The sequence below is a fragment of the Nanorana parkeri genome, unplaced genomic scaffold (assembly GCF_000935625.1).
Source record: "Nanorana parkeri isolate BGI_ZX_2015 unplaced genomic scaffold, ASM93562v1 scaffold414, whole genome shotgun sequence".
In the NCBI taxonomy this organism is placed as follows: domain Eukaryota; kingdom Metazoa; phylum Chordata; class Amphibia; order Anura; family Dicroglossidae; genus Nanorana; species Nanorana parkeri.
The window spans coordinates 309440-325220 of record NW_017306682.1 but is presented as its reverse complement, the minus strand read 5'-3'; the positions used below and the strand labels follow the sequence as shown (position 1 = coordinate 325220).

The window sequence follows — 15781 nt, the reverse complement described above, 5'->3', positions numbered from 1 at the left end:
GTTTTTGCAGAAGATTTACATTATTTTTAACAATCTGTCACAGAAAGAAGGGACAAATTCAAATGAGTATTTTTTTTAAATAAACCTGTGCTTTTCCCTTGAAGCACAAGCAACAGGTTCTCCTAACTACTGTGATCCTTAATTGTACATAGTTATCTTTTCAAATCATAACGTGGAGCTTATACACTGAGGACTTTCTTACCACCCCATGTGACAGCACTGGGTGCCAGAACAGCCAATCATCAAGCTCTAACATTGTCTTGCGCGAGGAAGGAGGGTGTGTCATGGCTTCCCATACCTGCTTTTCTACTAGTGGGCAAAGAAAGTGGTGGAGAAGCAAAGGGAGGGTATATGCAACTAGGGAGGGCAGTGGTTAGGTGGACCTGTTACCTCCCTGTGCAAAGTTCACTTTAAAGTGACACTAAACTCAGGAGTTAAAATTTTACAATTAATTCAAGTACCCCAACTATTAACAAAAATGTAGCTTATTTATGCATTACTTGGCTGTAGATCCTCAAATCATCTCTGAATTGGTGCTGATACTGTCCTTCCTTCTGGAAGGTGGCTACTTTTGTTCTCCTTGGTTCCTGTGTGTGTTGTAAAGTAGCCACTGCTCAAAACTCACTCCCATGATGGACTAAAATCTCACGTTTAGTTTACTAATTTGTATTGAGATTGTAATCCATCACAGAAGTGAACTTGGAGCGGTGGCTACTTTACAGCACACACAGGTCCCATGGGGAATAAAAGTAGCCACCCTCCAGAAGGAAGGACAGTGTCAGCACCCATTCAGAGATGATTTAAGGATCTACAGTCGAGTGATACACAAATTAAATGCATTTTTGTTAATAGTTAAGGTACCTGAATGCAATTTAAGATTTAACTCCTGAGAATAGTGTCACTTTAAAGGCTAAAATCTTAATTTAGAGAGACAAATGTGTGCAGTAGTGACGGTGTATGGCTTGGTATATAATAAAAGACCATTCATCTTGCAGGCCTATGTTCTTCCAATTCTATAGAATAATTGGCACAATGTCCTTTGGGCATTAAACTTATTAGGTCATTACTAGAAACCTTTTATAGGCAGAAGTGATGCAACAGCTTACAATAAAAGTTAAAACAAAAATTTAGCAACAAGTGTAGACAGAGGATGCTGCAATGAGAACATTTATTCCTGGATTTAGAACACTTTAAAGATGCTTATTGCTTAAAAGTTTCCATGGGACAGTTTCTGCCAAAGAAGACGCCACATCCTTCCTTACTCCATGGCTGCCAAAGGGAATGGTCTCTATTACAATTTAAAGGAAAGCTGTTGACATAGTTAAAACGTCCGCTGAGTTCAACCATCCCATGGACATACAGCAATTTGCTCATTAGATAAAATAACCTCATTCTGTGAAAGAATTCCTTTGGTTAGAGTCTTTTTCAATAGTGAATAGTAAGCAGCCTAAACCATGGTAATACGTAAATAGTATAGGGGCAAGTGTGGCAATATGCAGGCAACACACAGGTATTGCAATATGTGGCCAACAAACTGGCAATGGTGGCAATATGTTGGCAACACTTTGGTAACAGTGACAATGAAAGAGCAACAGATGAGGGTAATTAAGAGGCAATGGTTTTAATACACAGACAACAAATGGGCAATGATGATAATGAGCATTCAATGGTGGCAAAAACAGGAAATGGTAGTGTAGCCACCTTGCCCTAAGTGGGGTGACTCCTTGCATTTAGTCTGCTAGACAGTATCCAGTCTAAGCTAATTTAATAGTTTTTTGCTCATTTGTTTTCCCCTAAGCTCAGTGTTGTTTGTATCTGTCCGCAGCTGGGTGTGACCTTGCAATAGAGCAGAACATCCAATAACGTTGTGGTATGAATATGTATGTCTCCCTGGCCAATCGCTAGGAGGTTCTTGGCCAGTGGTGCATGGTGGGGAGAACATAAATATTCGGGGCTGACCTTGTGAGTATCTCTTACCACCGGAGCCCTGCTCAGGGAAACGCCTGCAGGTGGTCAACAATCAAGACCCAGTGTTGGGGTTTGGAACTCTCCTGCCAGTGAAGGGGGAAGTTGTTCCTGGGAAGGAGCACCAGGGAGGAACTTCATCTGCAGGAGGTGCCGGAGAAGCTGGGACCTTGTAATGGGTCTAGTGTCTTGCCCAGGAAGTTCTGTGTTATGTCTGATAACCAGCTGAAGTTCCTTTATACACAGTGCTGCTGCAATCAGCTTAAAGGCCTTCTGCACTGTAAAACAGGGATGTGGTCAGTGAGTCTATAGTCTGTACCGTCCTAGGTGTCTGTAGCCCTTAACCTTCTCTCCCATGTGAGCTGCTGGAGGAATAAAATCTTTGAAAACCCTTCATGTGACTGGTGCCTAATTCCACATGCCACAACCACCCCTGATGTGAAATGTCAGCCTACCCTGACTCTGGGATCCCTTACATGCTTCTGGGTATCAGATGGATGCTACAGTGGCAATAAATATTCAATGGTGGCAATACACAGGCAACAGATAGGCATTGGTTACAATACACAGTCAATAAATGGGCAACTGCAAGAATATGTGGACAGCAAGTGTTCAATGGTAGCAATAGAAAAGCAAAATGCAGGGACAATTGAGAGCCCATGCTTCTTTTCACCAACCCCCTTTTCTTACCTCAAGCAGCAGCTGTCACCTCTAACAACTACCTCTGCTTTCACACATCCTTTCATTGGCCAGAAGGAGCGCCAGAGGAGGAGAAAGTCCACACCTCCAACTCATTCCTTGGCCCACATTGTAAGCAAAGTTACCACTCCAGTCAACCAAATGAGATTAAAAAAACCATAAGAGAGATCACAAGCATGCCTTTTATTCTTGTTCTGTCAGACACCCATAAAGTGGACAGGAAGGTGAGGGTACATCTACCCATTGGAGTCACAGAAAGAAAAATTCAACAGAAGTTGTAACTTCCCCCCACTTTAACCAAAAAGAAAGAAAGGTTTCCTCTGGAGTTCGACTTAATCCACCTCACCTTTTCTTCATTTGCTGCTAGCAGGGTCTCCATTCCCAACTTTAACCGGTGGATCTCTTGGTCTGTTGGTTACAAATATTATTTAGTATATTTTAGTTAAATTGCAGCCATGGAAGCAATTACAACGTATCGTGATTAGCTCTGAGGAAAGCACAGATTTCTTTTATGAAGCACATGTGGGGTTAGGACAATGAAGCAGTGACAAATTAAAATCATCTTGGCAATCAAATGCTAAAATAAATATTGCAAGTTACAATGGTTCTCCTGTATTGAAGTTAAGTGAATACAAAGAATCCCTACTTCTTACAGCAATCACAAGGCCCCTTCAATTTCCCAACAAGCAATATATGAGAGCAAAAATTCGATTGGTTCTTACTGAAAACAATTTCTCTTTAAACACTTTTGATACATGAATGTGATCTTCAGCACACCTAGTTTATTGCGTATTTCAATATGGGATGGGACCCATGAATCAAATTTTTGTCAAATTAAAGTTTTAGCCGATCCAAAACTGATATTTTATAACCTGAACTGCCGTTTATGACCTGGACCACCCACCGCTATATTGAGTTTCTGGAGAATCTGCTTATGACCTCTATCACCCACCGTCGCATCTAAGTTTCCTTAGTAGCTGCTTATGACCTGAATCACCCACCGCTCCATCCGAGTTTCCCGAGTATCTCTTCATGACTGTCACCCATCACTTCATCAAAGTTTCCTGAGTAGCTGTGTCCATATCTATCACCCACCACTGCATTTGAGTTTCACCTGGAGCAGCCATTACAAGGGGGTCTTGCAATGCCTTTTGGAATATTAATTTATTTTAATTTCCAGGGAATGAAGCATGATCGGCGACACTCTGCAATGGGGAGGAGGGTGAACTCAGTAGGGAAAGATGTCTGTGGGAGTCTCAGAGAGATTTAGATGCCAATGGGTGTTCCTACCTACCACCATTATTCTCCAATTAAGATATCAGTTTTGGGTGGGCTTTCCCATTATTTTATCAGACACATGGTAAGGCAGCAAGAAGCTACATGAAAGATTTGGAATGTGCAATTCAATGTCCATGGTTTTATATGCCACATTTCTTGTAATTCTGTTCAGTCACACTTGTGATTCACACACCCTGAATTGTATACCCTAGAAACTGACGATTCAGATTCTGCAGCTCTCCAGTTTAGTTCTGGATAAAGATTGAAGGGTTACATTCATGTCAGGCTGTTACTGCAGTCTGTATGTCGTTCAGGGAGACTTTTCTTTATGTCCTATGCCCACTAGGGAAGGAAGTAATGAAAATGTCTCTGATTGAAGCACATATACATTTTTTTTTTTAGGAAAGTAGGTAGAACTAAAACCCGCTGTCAGATTTGTATTGCCACCTGTGTCTCTAATAGTGCTTACCACACTTCCACACCCGTGGCAACCAGGATATGAACTAAGGGGAAATCTATGCAATGCAGAGGCAATAAAAACCTAAACAGAGGTTCTAAGTGTAACCCTTCCGGGCTCTATCCCCAACTAAAAAAAAAGGTAGTGGCTGGAGTTCTAGTTAAAGGATAGCTGTACTTTTAGTACAGTTATCATATAATGACCCCCTTCCTCAGCACTGCCCCGGTGTCTAAAGATGGATATACTGTACAAACAAGTGAACACCTGCTATATTGATTGAAAATTTGATTAAAAGCAATCATTCAAATCAATCTATATTACAATTGATTCTCTAACACAGGCAGGTGAATTGATCATTAAAAGTCTGACAAAACCAACTGAATTGCCAGAGCCAAAATCAGTTGAAGAGTATGGAGTTGATTTACTAACCTTATAAACACGCCATGAACAAGTATACACCTCTGTAGTGTGTTCCCTCCCAGCATGATCTATTAGTGGAATCTAGACACCTTTGTAGTGTGTACACACCCAGCAGGGGTGTTGTGCAAAGCCCTGCATGAATTGCAAGGTGATGTTTAAATTAGCTCTGCGTTGTGTTGCTTGCGTTGATGAATGCAGGAATGTAAATGCATGAGCTAACCATTTTTGTCTAAACTGTGATGCACTCATGTTTTTGGGACATTATTTAGGTAGTGCAAAAAATAATGAAAGTCTCTCCATAAGTGGAATGAGGAACACTTAAAAACTGCCAAGAGGAAATAAGCTTTCGAAAAACAAACACCTCTGAACAGTACAGAATGGTTGGAATAATAGTCGCGCGTGAACACGCTGCTATTCAAATTTACCAAGAAATTGTGAAGAATTGGCGTGCTCATGTTTCTGGGCTTAAGAAGCGTGTGAACTTGCCTCCACACATGTGCAGTTGGCTCATACAGAGCTGAACACGTCAGTGGTGTGTAAGTTCCATATTTTTGAATACTGTTTTTAGCATTTTCAAAGTGTTTTTTGGGATGGTTGTAGGCATAGAGGTGAAGCAGCATTATATATGCATCATGTGCATGATTTTTCCATATATGGCATTAGTGGAAATATGCTTTTAGAGACTTGCATGCCGCTATTAGAGCGTGTAGCCTATGGCGCATGCTACATGACGCGCACGTACGTAAATACATAAAAACGCGCCATAACGGCGTGAAAATGTGACACGTTGCTCGTGTTTGGTTGATATACGTTTTGCTGTGTAAAAATGCACACACAACTGGTGCGTGAGTGTGTTTAGGTTAGTAAATCACCCCCTATGACTTACAATTCTTATTCAATTTGAGAATTTTAGTCACATCAAATGATCATTTGAATGATCATATCAATACATGTGTGGCCCCTTTTATATTTATCTGTTTCTATACCCATGTGGGCAGCCACATGCAACCTGCTGGAAGCCATACAGGAATTTAAAGAATAACTACTAAAAGTCAAGCTATTCTTACAATTATATATCATAGGATATGGGAAAACATCACTGTCAATACATTCTTGACTTCCAAAAAATCTAAAATCCAATCAAGATTCCCAAAAAAGCACTTCCATAGAAATAAAAGCCAATAGCAAAAACTAAACACCACAAAGGTTCCAGTGACAACCTTCCTTGAACTGGAATCAGCAGTGTGAAAAAAATCATCAGATGAGTCAAACATGTCCAAAAGGTTAAGACATGCCTTCTATGAGTGCACAGTGCTGGAGACTAGGCCCGTTGGTCGTTGAGAAACTATAATTTGTAGCATGTCATATGTGCTTTTAAGAGCCTTGAAGAGCCTTGTCAGTATGTCCAAAGTTGGTGTGTTCTGGAAAGATAAATTGCCTAACAAGTTCTTAGTGTGCCAGAAGGTGAGATCTTGGCATACAATTTCATAAGACTGTGCATGTGCTGTGCTCACAGTACTGAAGGTAACCTATGCATTACCAGCCCGTTGGTCATTGAGAACCAACAATTCTCCGCATGTCATATCTGCTTTTAAGAAAAGCCTTGAAAGGTCATTCTGCCCAAAATGGTTGTGTCCTGGAAAGCTAAAAATCACCTAACAGGTTCTCAGTGACTCTGGAGGTGAGATCTCCACATATAATTTCTCCAGCCTATACATGTGCTGCAGTTACAAAGAATTTCCAACTTTCCTTGTTACATTTTCTATTTGATCACTTGGAGAATACAGCAGGAAGACTTGGAACACTTCTGTTGCATCTAGAAGAGTAAGACCTTAAAGTCATTGTGAATAGGGTGAGGTACTATGGCTGTAAGATTACGCTGCAGGACTCATTCAGAGATATAAGAAGCTACCTGGTGACCTAACCCGCCATCGATTCCTTTAGGGTGGATAGACCTTTTAAATAATTTATGCAGAATTGTAAATGGTCAACTGACTCAACATTTACATAATTCGGGCCAGAAAGAATGTTTTAATGTGCCTGTAAATATATATACATCTATCAATCGAAACCTGTAAATCTACCCATCATGGCTTTATCTGCACAACACTGGTCAGGGCTGATCTGTGATTGCTATGGGATTCTGCAATTTGTTCTCTCTTATTATATGAAGGCCACATAATGCATAATGCAACATAAAACAGCAATGATCTGCAGTTGTCCACATTATTCAGGTCATCGTTCACAGATCTGATTTGCGCAGCAGGAGGCAGGTTGTAAAGTCCAATTCACAATCACCACCCAAACAGCAGGCAACATATACAACAAACAGACAGTCTTGCCCACTCCAATGTCTGAAATCCAAAACCTTAATTCAACCACCAATTAATTAAGTGATTTAGCAGATTCAGGGCAAGTAAGGGTAGACAAACGGAAGCACTGAGACGATGTTAGCGGTCTGCTCGCTGCTAGTAATTTGCAATCAGTGACACGGGACAAAGGCTGTTGCAACAATGTAGCATTACAAACAACAGTGCTGGACAAGAATAAAAAAAATGACAATGGCTTACGTTTCTCTTTAATCCTCCTCCTAAATACTTCTTCTATGTGATGGGAGATGGTAAAGAAAGCAAATAGATGCAAAGTTACATTTTTATCTAAATATGCATTGCTCACTCTTCTTATATGATCTCTTACGGTATTGTTCAAATATTCACATATTAGAGTATTGATGGAAAAGCACTTAAAGTGGAACTGAACTCAAAAAGTGGAGATTTACTATATTAAAAAGGGAACTTCTAGAAGTGTTAATAGTGGGGAAAAAAAAAACAGTACCCTGCAAGATGTACCTTTAGTCTGGAATTCCTCCTGAAAAAATATCAGTGTACTTCCTGGTATGCGAGTGTGCCTAGGCAGTCTTGTGACTATAACCTCATAGCTGTATATCTGCAGTGTGACTTTTAGGTTCTTCTGCCTCTGACTACTAGTCTTGGGAGATTTGGAGTGAGATTTGGTGAGATCACTACTGTACTGCTCATGGTCCTCCTTGAGGGTTGACATGAGTTGGGAAAGCCCTGCCTCTACCAAGATGGCGGCCTCCACACAGGAACACAGTGCAGAACAGGGCATGACAAGTCAGTAATGGGGACAAGAATCAGCTGCAGAGAGACTACAGGTAATGCTGGTAACTAGTCATTTGCCTTCTGCCTGCTTGCTTGCCCAATTTTTTGGGCAGAGTTCAGTTCTTGCATTCAAATTCAAGATCTACTTCTTTTGAAGACCCTTTTCTACAGAAGAGTGAAGAGGGTGTAGGTAAAGGTGACACCACTAGGCCTTCTCCTGGGATCTTGGGAAAGCTGAAGATCCCAAATCCTGCGACAAGAGGTTTCTGCCTGCAAGTCACAGGAGTGACTTCTGAAATTTGGGAGCATCAGCATCCTGGAAAAAGCCCATTGATATCATCCGCACTCAAGAGAGCTCATGGAAGGTCGGGGTGAGGTATATATTCATACTTTCTTCTTCTAATGTTTAACTTACTTTTTCTTTAGCTACTAAAGAAGAGGGCCTTGCATTTGTATACAAGGTCCACTTTAAAAAGGGACAATTCCAACCTTCAGAAACTACTTGCATATGAAACATGTCATCTGAAAACTAGCTAGGTTTCCTAGGTGAGATATTTCTAACAAGATGTAGATAAACAAATTGCTATAGAGGGTGACTTTTTACCTTATTTCTGTATACAGCATAAGTGGGTCAATAAGGCCCATCAGTGAATGTAATTTGTCACTGGTCATACAGCCCTTTCTACTTTCTTTGCTTAAAATGATGCCTGCAATTTTATCCTAAACCTTTTATTAGATGGGCAATGAGGTAGTTAGGGGAAACAATGGCCTCCCTCTGTGGTCTATTACCCATACGGTCAACCTTTCTCCCTTAACCTTCCTCTCATTCTCCCCTGTTATCACCTCCTGGTCGCTAAACATTTGACAGTTTTTGAAATATGAGGAATGGCGAAGACCCACCTGAGCCGAGAGCAGTTTAAAAAATGATCAAAAAGGAAAAAAAAAAAAAAGAAAAAAACTGGAGCTAAGATGCCCTCCATTAAATTGCCATTCCAGCAATATTTATTACTTGCCAAAGCAAAGAAGGGTTAGAAGACCTGTTCGTTTTTTTTGCTACCGGTGTCTCTGGGAAGGGGTAAAAAAGGATAATCACCCAATAGGTACAACTGTTCTAGTAAAAATTGTCAAAGGAAGGATTCCCTTTCACCTCCAGTTGTGTCTCTGTAACATACAGGTATTGTGGTGCCAATAAGGACATAATAATAACCTAACATAGGTTCTAACCCTTCCTAAAAATCTAGAATATATATTTATACATACACATATATACATGGAAAAACAAACTAATGAAACCAGTGTAAAACCAATAAAGAACAAACAATTAAAGGACCAAAGTGGAATCCATTAAAAAATGTTGTTACTAATAAAAGCACACTAAAAAGGCACATTATGTTCCATGCAGCCTTATATTAATTAGAAAGTTAATTAGGAAAAGTAATCATCTACCTCTTTCTGAGGATTCATTTTGTGCAACGGTTCTTGAAGTTATCTGACTCTGCAGACGTTCTATTTCAGCATCTTTTAATGCAAGTTGTTCCTGTAGTTGTGCAATTTCAGCCTAAAAGATAATGTTTTATAAATTCAGGCATGCAAGTCTCTTTGATTTCAAGTGTAGACTTAGAAAAAGGTAATCCAGTATAATTAACATGGTCTTGTTCATCTAAACTTCTGGGGAAAAAAAAGTGTCATCAGGGACATATTACTGCACAGGAAGCCTATAAATATGAGGGTTCACCAGGGTCTACTGGTAAAGCACTTTTAAGAGTCATGCTATTAAGCTCAGTGTTGGGTGTAGTGTCAGGCCATTCTGTAGACTAACCAGACCTCAATAGGAATGTAATATTAAGGGGGCACAAGGTGGGTCAGACAGCACTGCTGACATAACAGCAAGGAAAACATCATGATTAGACAATCTGACATGAGAAATGTCTGCAAAAAACTGTCCGTCATTCCTAGTGCCAAGACAGAACTTGACATCTCTGACTAAAACCCATAGCATAGCAATTACATGTTCCAACAGTGCACAGATGTAAATAGGTTTTACAAATGCAAAATAGTCATAAAAATGGCAAAAGATAGGAGTTGTGCATAGTAAAAAAAATGAAAAAGAACCGACGAGTTAACATAGAACCACCACCAGCTAAAAACAACAAAACATTTGACCCACCATTGTTGCTTTAAGTTTCCATTCATATTGTACCCTCTCATTTTCCAGTTCGTCCACTTTTATTTTGAGGCATTTCAGTTCTTGTAGCAGCATCTGTGAAAAAGACCAAGACAAATAGGCCATGATTAGAAGAAGGACCTTCACATCTAGCCACGCCACACAGGTGCAGAACTCTGAATGCTCACTGACACACACTGACAAACTCATGCAGTAAACACCAAGTCAACACTAAAGCGTCATCACATGGTTCAAGTTCAGCTGGCCTGTCTGCACTTGAATCTGATGCTATTCACTGATAAGAAGCAATCCCACCCAACTCTGCACGATCATAGCAGTATATGTAAAAGCAGAGCAGATGTCTTGGCAAGTCCATGAGTAGCTCCAGGCAACATAAACATGTTATCTGCTACTTCACGAGCAGATAAACCACCCTGGAGGAGAGATCAGGTTCTGTCTACAACTTAAATTGACATTTATTGCTAAAGAGAGATGCCTGAAAACACGAACACTGGAATCTTCAGCATCAGAACTCCACCTGTCTGTCAAGGTAGACCAACATGCAGGCCTGAAGTTGCTGACAAACTGTATATCCCAGTACAATCGCTGTCATTACGGTGTTAAGGTTTTATTATTTTCATACTGTGGTATTTTTTATAATATTAAGAATACAGAATAATGATGGAGCTTAAAATTTGAACTGAGGCCTTGACTTCAGTTTTGAACTGCTCTCATTAATTTGTGGGGCAATGGCTTAAGGGTAGAAGGTTGAATGCTTTGCAATTCTACAATTCTTCTTACAATTTTAATTAGTAAGAGGTATATGTATTTAGCAGTGAAAAAAAAAAAAAGGCAGGTTATGGTGAGTTTGGCTAAAAGGAGCCCAGAATCCTCTATTAAGCCAATACAAAACACAGTAGAGCCTTCCAAAAAGAGAATCTAAGGGTATGTCTGCCTGTCATCATAAATCCTAAAAATAATGGGATTTATTCCTCATTTAGGATAGTGGGTTGATACATGCAATTCATTTCTTCCATGGCTCAACCTTTCAATCATTTCAGGCTCTCCTTCCTATGCTTCACCTAGTGTGCAACCAGAATCGCTGCTGATACAGCTGAATGTTAAATTTGTTCCAAATACTGCAGCCGTTCCAGGATTGTTGACCAGGACTAGTGCAGTATATGCAACCTGGCATGGCTCCACCGTCTTAGAATAAGCCCCTTACTTTTTTGGATTTGTGAAACATGCATATTCTTTTTGTTTTAAGTAGGCTCTACTGTGCTATTCTCCATTTGGCAGTGAATTCTGCACAAAGGGGGTAAGATCTATGCCCTTTACTGTTGACAATTTAAAGAACCCACGATGGCACAACCACAAGTGGGAGCAAGCATACATGCACACAGGCAAATGCAGCAAGCTTTTAACATCAGTTTCAGGTGCTTCTGGGAAAATTCAGAATTCATTGTGGGTGCAGTTGTCCTGCCTTTGATCTGTTTCAGCTGATTTTGCATTCCCATAGATTAGTATGGAGAGATAAGGAGTTCTGAATAGAATAAAAGCCCATTGACACGGGCTCTAAATGTGCTGGGAGGTAAACACACCAACTCAATGGACATAAAAGGGAATTCGACCCATAAGTTTAGCTTTTAATACTAGTTGGATGTGGTAGGTTTCATTTAAAACGTGCTTTGTGAATTCTGTAAAGACTGATGCATCCATTGTGTCTTACTGGAAATATTGAAACCTTCCTACCTGAAATGAAGGGCTGGGCGATTAGTCTGCTATTGTCTATGGTTAACGATTTTTAGACAGAAACCAGCATTGTATAAATGACTATACTACTTCTTTGTCATCCCTATATCGTGAAATGTGTTAAAGAAACTCAAAAGTGCAAATCACAGCAGTACAAGCAATTACGACAAAAGTTAAGTGCTAAGTAATGCACATTTACAGAATTTGAAATTTCATTGATAATCACACATTGTTAGTAACTTACAATGTCAGTCTGACTATGTCAACCAAGTCAGCACAATGCAATATTAGCTGAAGGTGAGTAAATATACTTACAGGTCACAGATTAGTTCTTATTGGCTGCTAAGGGTGATAGCTTTGTTTTTACCCACGGCTCACTGAGAAAAGGACATCCTTTTGGGCTGAACCAATCACCAGCCCAAATGATGATTCACTGAGGAACTGCATTTACACTATATTATTAGTATTCAATTAAAGTAAGGCACATGCCATATGATTTGGTTTCAATATAAATAAACCATTGATGGGTGGGTACAGCCTAAAGGTGTCCATACACCCTACAATTATCTGCAGATTTTCTGTGGTCAGATGGAAAAAGTGCAAGAGATTGGCCCAGGTGGAGATTATTCCATCCACACAGTTTAGCGTAGATGGAGGAATCTGTTGCACCTTTTCCGTCTGACCATAGAAAATCTCCAGATAATTGTAAGGTGTATGGCCAGCTTAATAAATCTGTTTAAATTAAGCCCAGTAGGAGGCCCTTTATATTGCACTGCTTTTGGCTACAATTAATGACTGACCTATTGCACATTTAGGAGCGCTCTCAAAAAAAAAGTTGTTGTTTTGGACTTTTCTGCAAAGCAATATGTAGTGGCTTCTGGTCTTAAAGGAGAACTATGAGGTGAGTGCTTTTCACTCACCTCATAGTTCTAGCCGACCTATGACAATGAGACTGTCACAGGTCGGCTCAGTAGATCGGGAGGTGAGCGAACATATACCGGCGTTCGCTCACCTCTCGATCCTGTCACGGCTCTCTGCTGTCTGGCGGATCGGACGGGGGAGGCGGCGGGTACAGCTGGCTCTGCCTCTAGATAGGCAGAGCCAGCTGTCACTCACGCAGCTGGGCGGATCTCGACATCGATGTCGGGATCCGCTCCGGCGTCTCAGTATACCGCGAGCTGTAGCTCACGGTATACTGAGCTTAGGGTAACGGGAGGACGCTAGTTTGTGTCCTCCCGTAACCCTGAGAACTATGGGGAAAAGCCCTGACCCCATAGTTCTCCTTTAAATAGCAATCCAGTTTTGTTTGGTCCCAGATCTGCAAGTTTACCATTGTATCCACCTGCTGGTGGAATCTGGTATTAGAGCTCAGGTGTTCCTAAATTGTGAAGCCCAACAGCCCTTTGCGTCATCTGCAGAGCAGTAAAGAAAGAAGATAGTGCCTACAGAATGCTATAGAATGTTCTTGCAGATTGGCTGTTTATGGTCAGAGTGGCAAACGTTGGTATGTTTGTAGACCCTGCTATGATCCTTGCCAATGTTTCCTGGTTGAGTCTGCTTGAGAATAAAATTATAGGCTGGCATGCATTTTCCCAGCAAGTCACTGTTTAATACAAGACAGTGGTCACATTGCTCCCCCTTCCCCCTCCATAGGTAGAAACATGCTTATTTGCCCGATGTAAACTAGCATACTTGATTACAGATCTTCCATTAGAAACATGGTGGTAGGTGGTAGGGTCATGTATGTAATCCACCTGAACACACGTTGATGGAATCACATAATGGCTTTTTAGACCTTCCAGAGCCTCCAGCAAGAAGACTTTCCATTGGCAGTTGGCATCTCTATCTCCTCAGAAGACCATAACAAATGTTCTCATAGCTGGACTCGCCTATTATTTGTTTATTCCATATTACTAGTGTAGCCCTTACCACCTTCTGTGGATTGGCTACAAGGAATTTAGCATTGATAGAGCTGTAATCTGTCTGGCTGACGTATAGCTGGCTATTATCTGGTTAATTCCATGTGTTCTGCTATTGATTGTACCTGCCTAAGTGGGGTGTGACTCTGCTGCAGTGTTGGGCAACCAATGGGAGGACATTATGAGTATGTGTGTGCCAATCCCTGGGGGTCTTATGGCCATTGGTGCATGCTGGAGGAGTGCATATATACACTCAGGGGAATTGCCATGTGCTCAGTTCCAGCCTGCCCCCGGGCTTAGCCTGGGGTGCTTAAAGATGAGATGCTTACTAGGCCTCAAGCCTGAAAGAGGCCACACTTGTGGACCTTGGTTGTGGAAGAGAACCAGAGAAGCTGAATGGCTACTAGAGGTGCCTGGTACTGGTATGGACCTCAGGAGCAAGTCTGGCATTAGTCTGTTCTCCTATTGATTCTGCGCTGTGGAAGACTGAAAGGGACTGGTGAGTCTGGAGTATTTCCTATTTTTGCCATGGATGTCCTAAGCCCTTCACCCTCTCTCCCAGTTGATGTTCTACAATAAAGCATTTGAATAGGCACGTAAAGTGAATGGCACCCAACTTCTTTGATCACATATCCCTTCATTGGCTAAGGGTTTGCCCCTGAGAGCGAAAGGTTAGCCCTTTGAGGGTCCAACTCAGGCCTCTGAGGGTCAAGGGGGTGCTACACTAGCAATCGGGGAGGAGGTGAAGATGGTGCTACACTAGCAATTGGGGAGGGGGTGAATGTAATATTTTAAATTATAACAGCTAATGCATTTTAGCAGTACTTGCAGATTCAGAGGAGATCTCTCATTACTGCAGCAGACTTCTTAATAAAAGGCTCCCATATGTGTCAACTTGCCGACAGCCACATAAAATTAAAAGAGTTTTGAGTGGCATTGGACTTACACTATTTAGATTGTATGTGGTTTCTTTATACTCCTATCAATGTTTTAGTACCCCAACCAATGTGTTTCAAATAGCCCTGTTTGTCTGCCATTTTGTTCCATGCTTACTTGCAGAGCATTAGTACGCACCCCAGTCTAGTCTCATGCAAGGTGCACAATACTTCTCATACATCCTTTCCCTCACAACCCGGGCACTTCATGGGCTGTGGAGGTTCAATCAGTTCAATCACGTTGACTTGGAGAGGCTCAGTCAAGTTAGGCAGGCTAGCCTGGGTCTCCTCCCTCTCTTGGATTTTATTATTGATCTCCTGCTGTAGTTTGCACATTTGTTCCTGGAGCTCATTTATCATATTGACTACAGACTGTAAAGAGGGAAGAGAAAGTTTATAGCAAGCTCCTTCCTGAAAGTAAGAGAACCATAATACATTGTACATGTGCACCAGAGAGACACAGATAAAATGGAGAAGCGGATCTTAATGGTTGCTGACACTTCCTGTCCCTGACTTGTTCCCTGATCATCCATCATCATCATTCAGGGCTGCCGTTCTTGAGAATACTTGGTCGGAGGGGATGATTGGGAGTTCACAGAGCTGCATAACCCCATGTAATCTTCAGTTCTATGAACATTATAGTTGCTGTATCTAAACCGCGTTCTATTCAATTTAGCAAATTTTGGGTACCTACATGAATGTAAGCTTATATATGTTTTTTTATTAATCACGTGTGGGGACATTTTTTATTTTATTTTTGTCAGGGGACATAATCCAGGTGCAGACGCAAACCCCCCATTACATGGTTACCAGGAAAATCTTAACTGAACTTTTTAGATTACATTGCATCAAAACAAAAAAGGTCTTACAGTTCAGCCTGCCCCAATACCAGCATGATGTAGAGAAGCACCCTTGCTCTCTGTGTGGAAGCAGTGGTCCCCCTGCAGAGGCCTGACACACCCCTTGCTAAGTTTGAGCTTGAACTCTCCTATCAGCAGGAAACATATGTGCTCCTGCTGATGGCAGAGCCATAGATCTAACTTAGCAAGGAGCAAGTTGGACCTCTGCCA

The 15781-nt window shown here is 41.2% G+C and overlaps 1 protein-coding gene across 1 annotated transcript in view; it reads right to left on the bottom strand.

The window, feature by feature from the left end:
* The window catches only part of PPFIBP2 (PPFIA binding protein 2), a 137792-nt gene that overhangs the window by 38930 nt on the left and 83081 nt on the right, over positions 1-15781 (bottom strand). Inside the window, exons 7-11 of the mRNA XM_018559741.1 lie at positions 14892-15083; positions 10109-10201; positions 9388-9499; positions 7390-7422; positions 3011-3072 (exon numbers count right to left, since the gene is read on the bottom strand). Of these exons, the coding sequence (XP_018415243.1) occupies positions 3011-3072; positions 7390-7422; positions 9388-9499; positions 10109-10201; positions 14892-15083 (492 nt within the window). The remainder of the gene's footprint in view (positions 1-3010; positions 3073-7389; positions 7423-9387; positions 9500-10108; positions 10202-14891; positions 15084-15781) is intronic.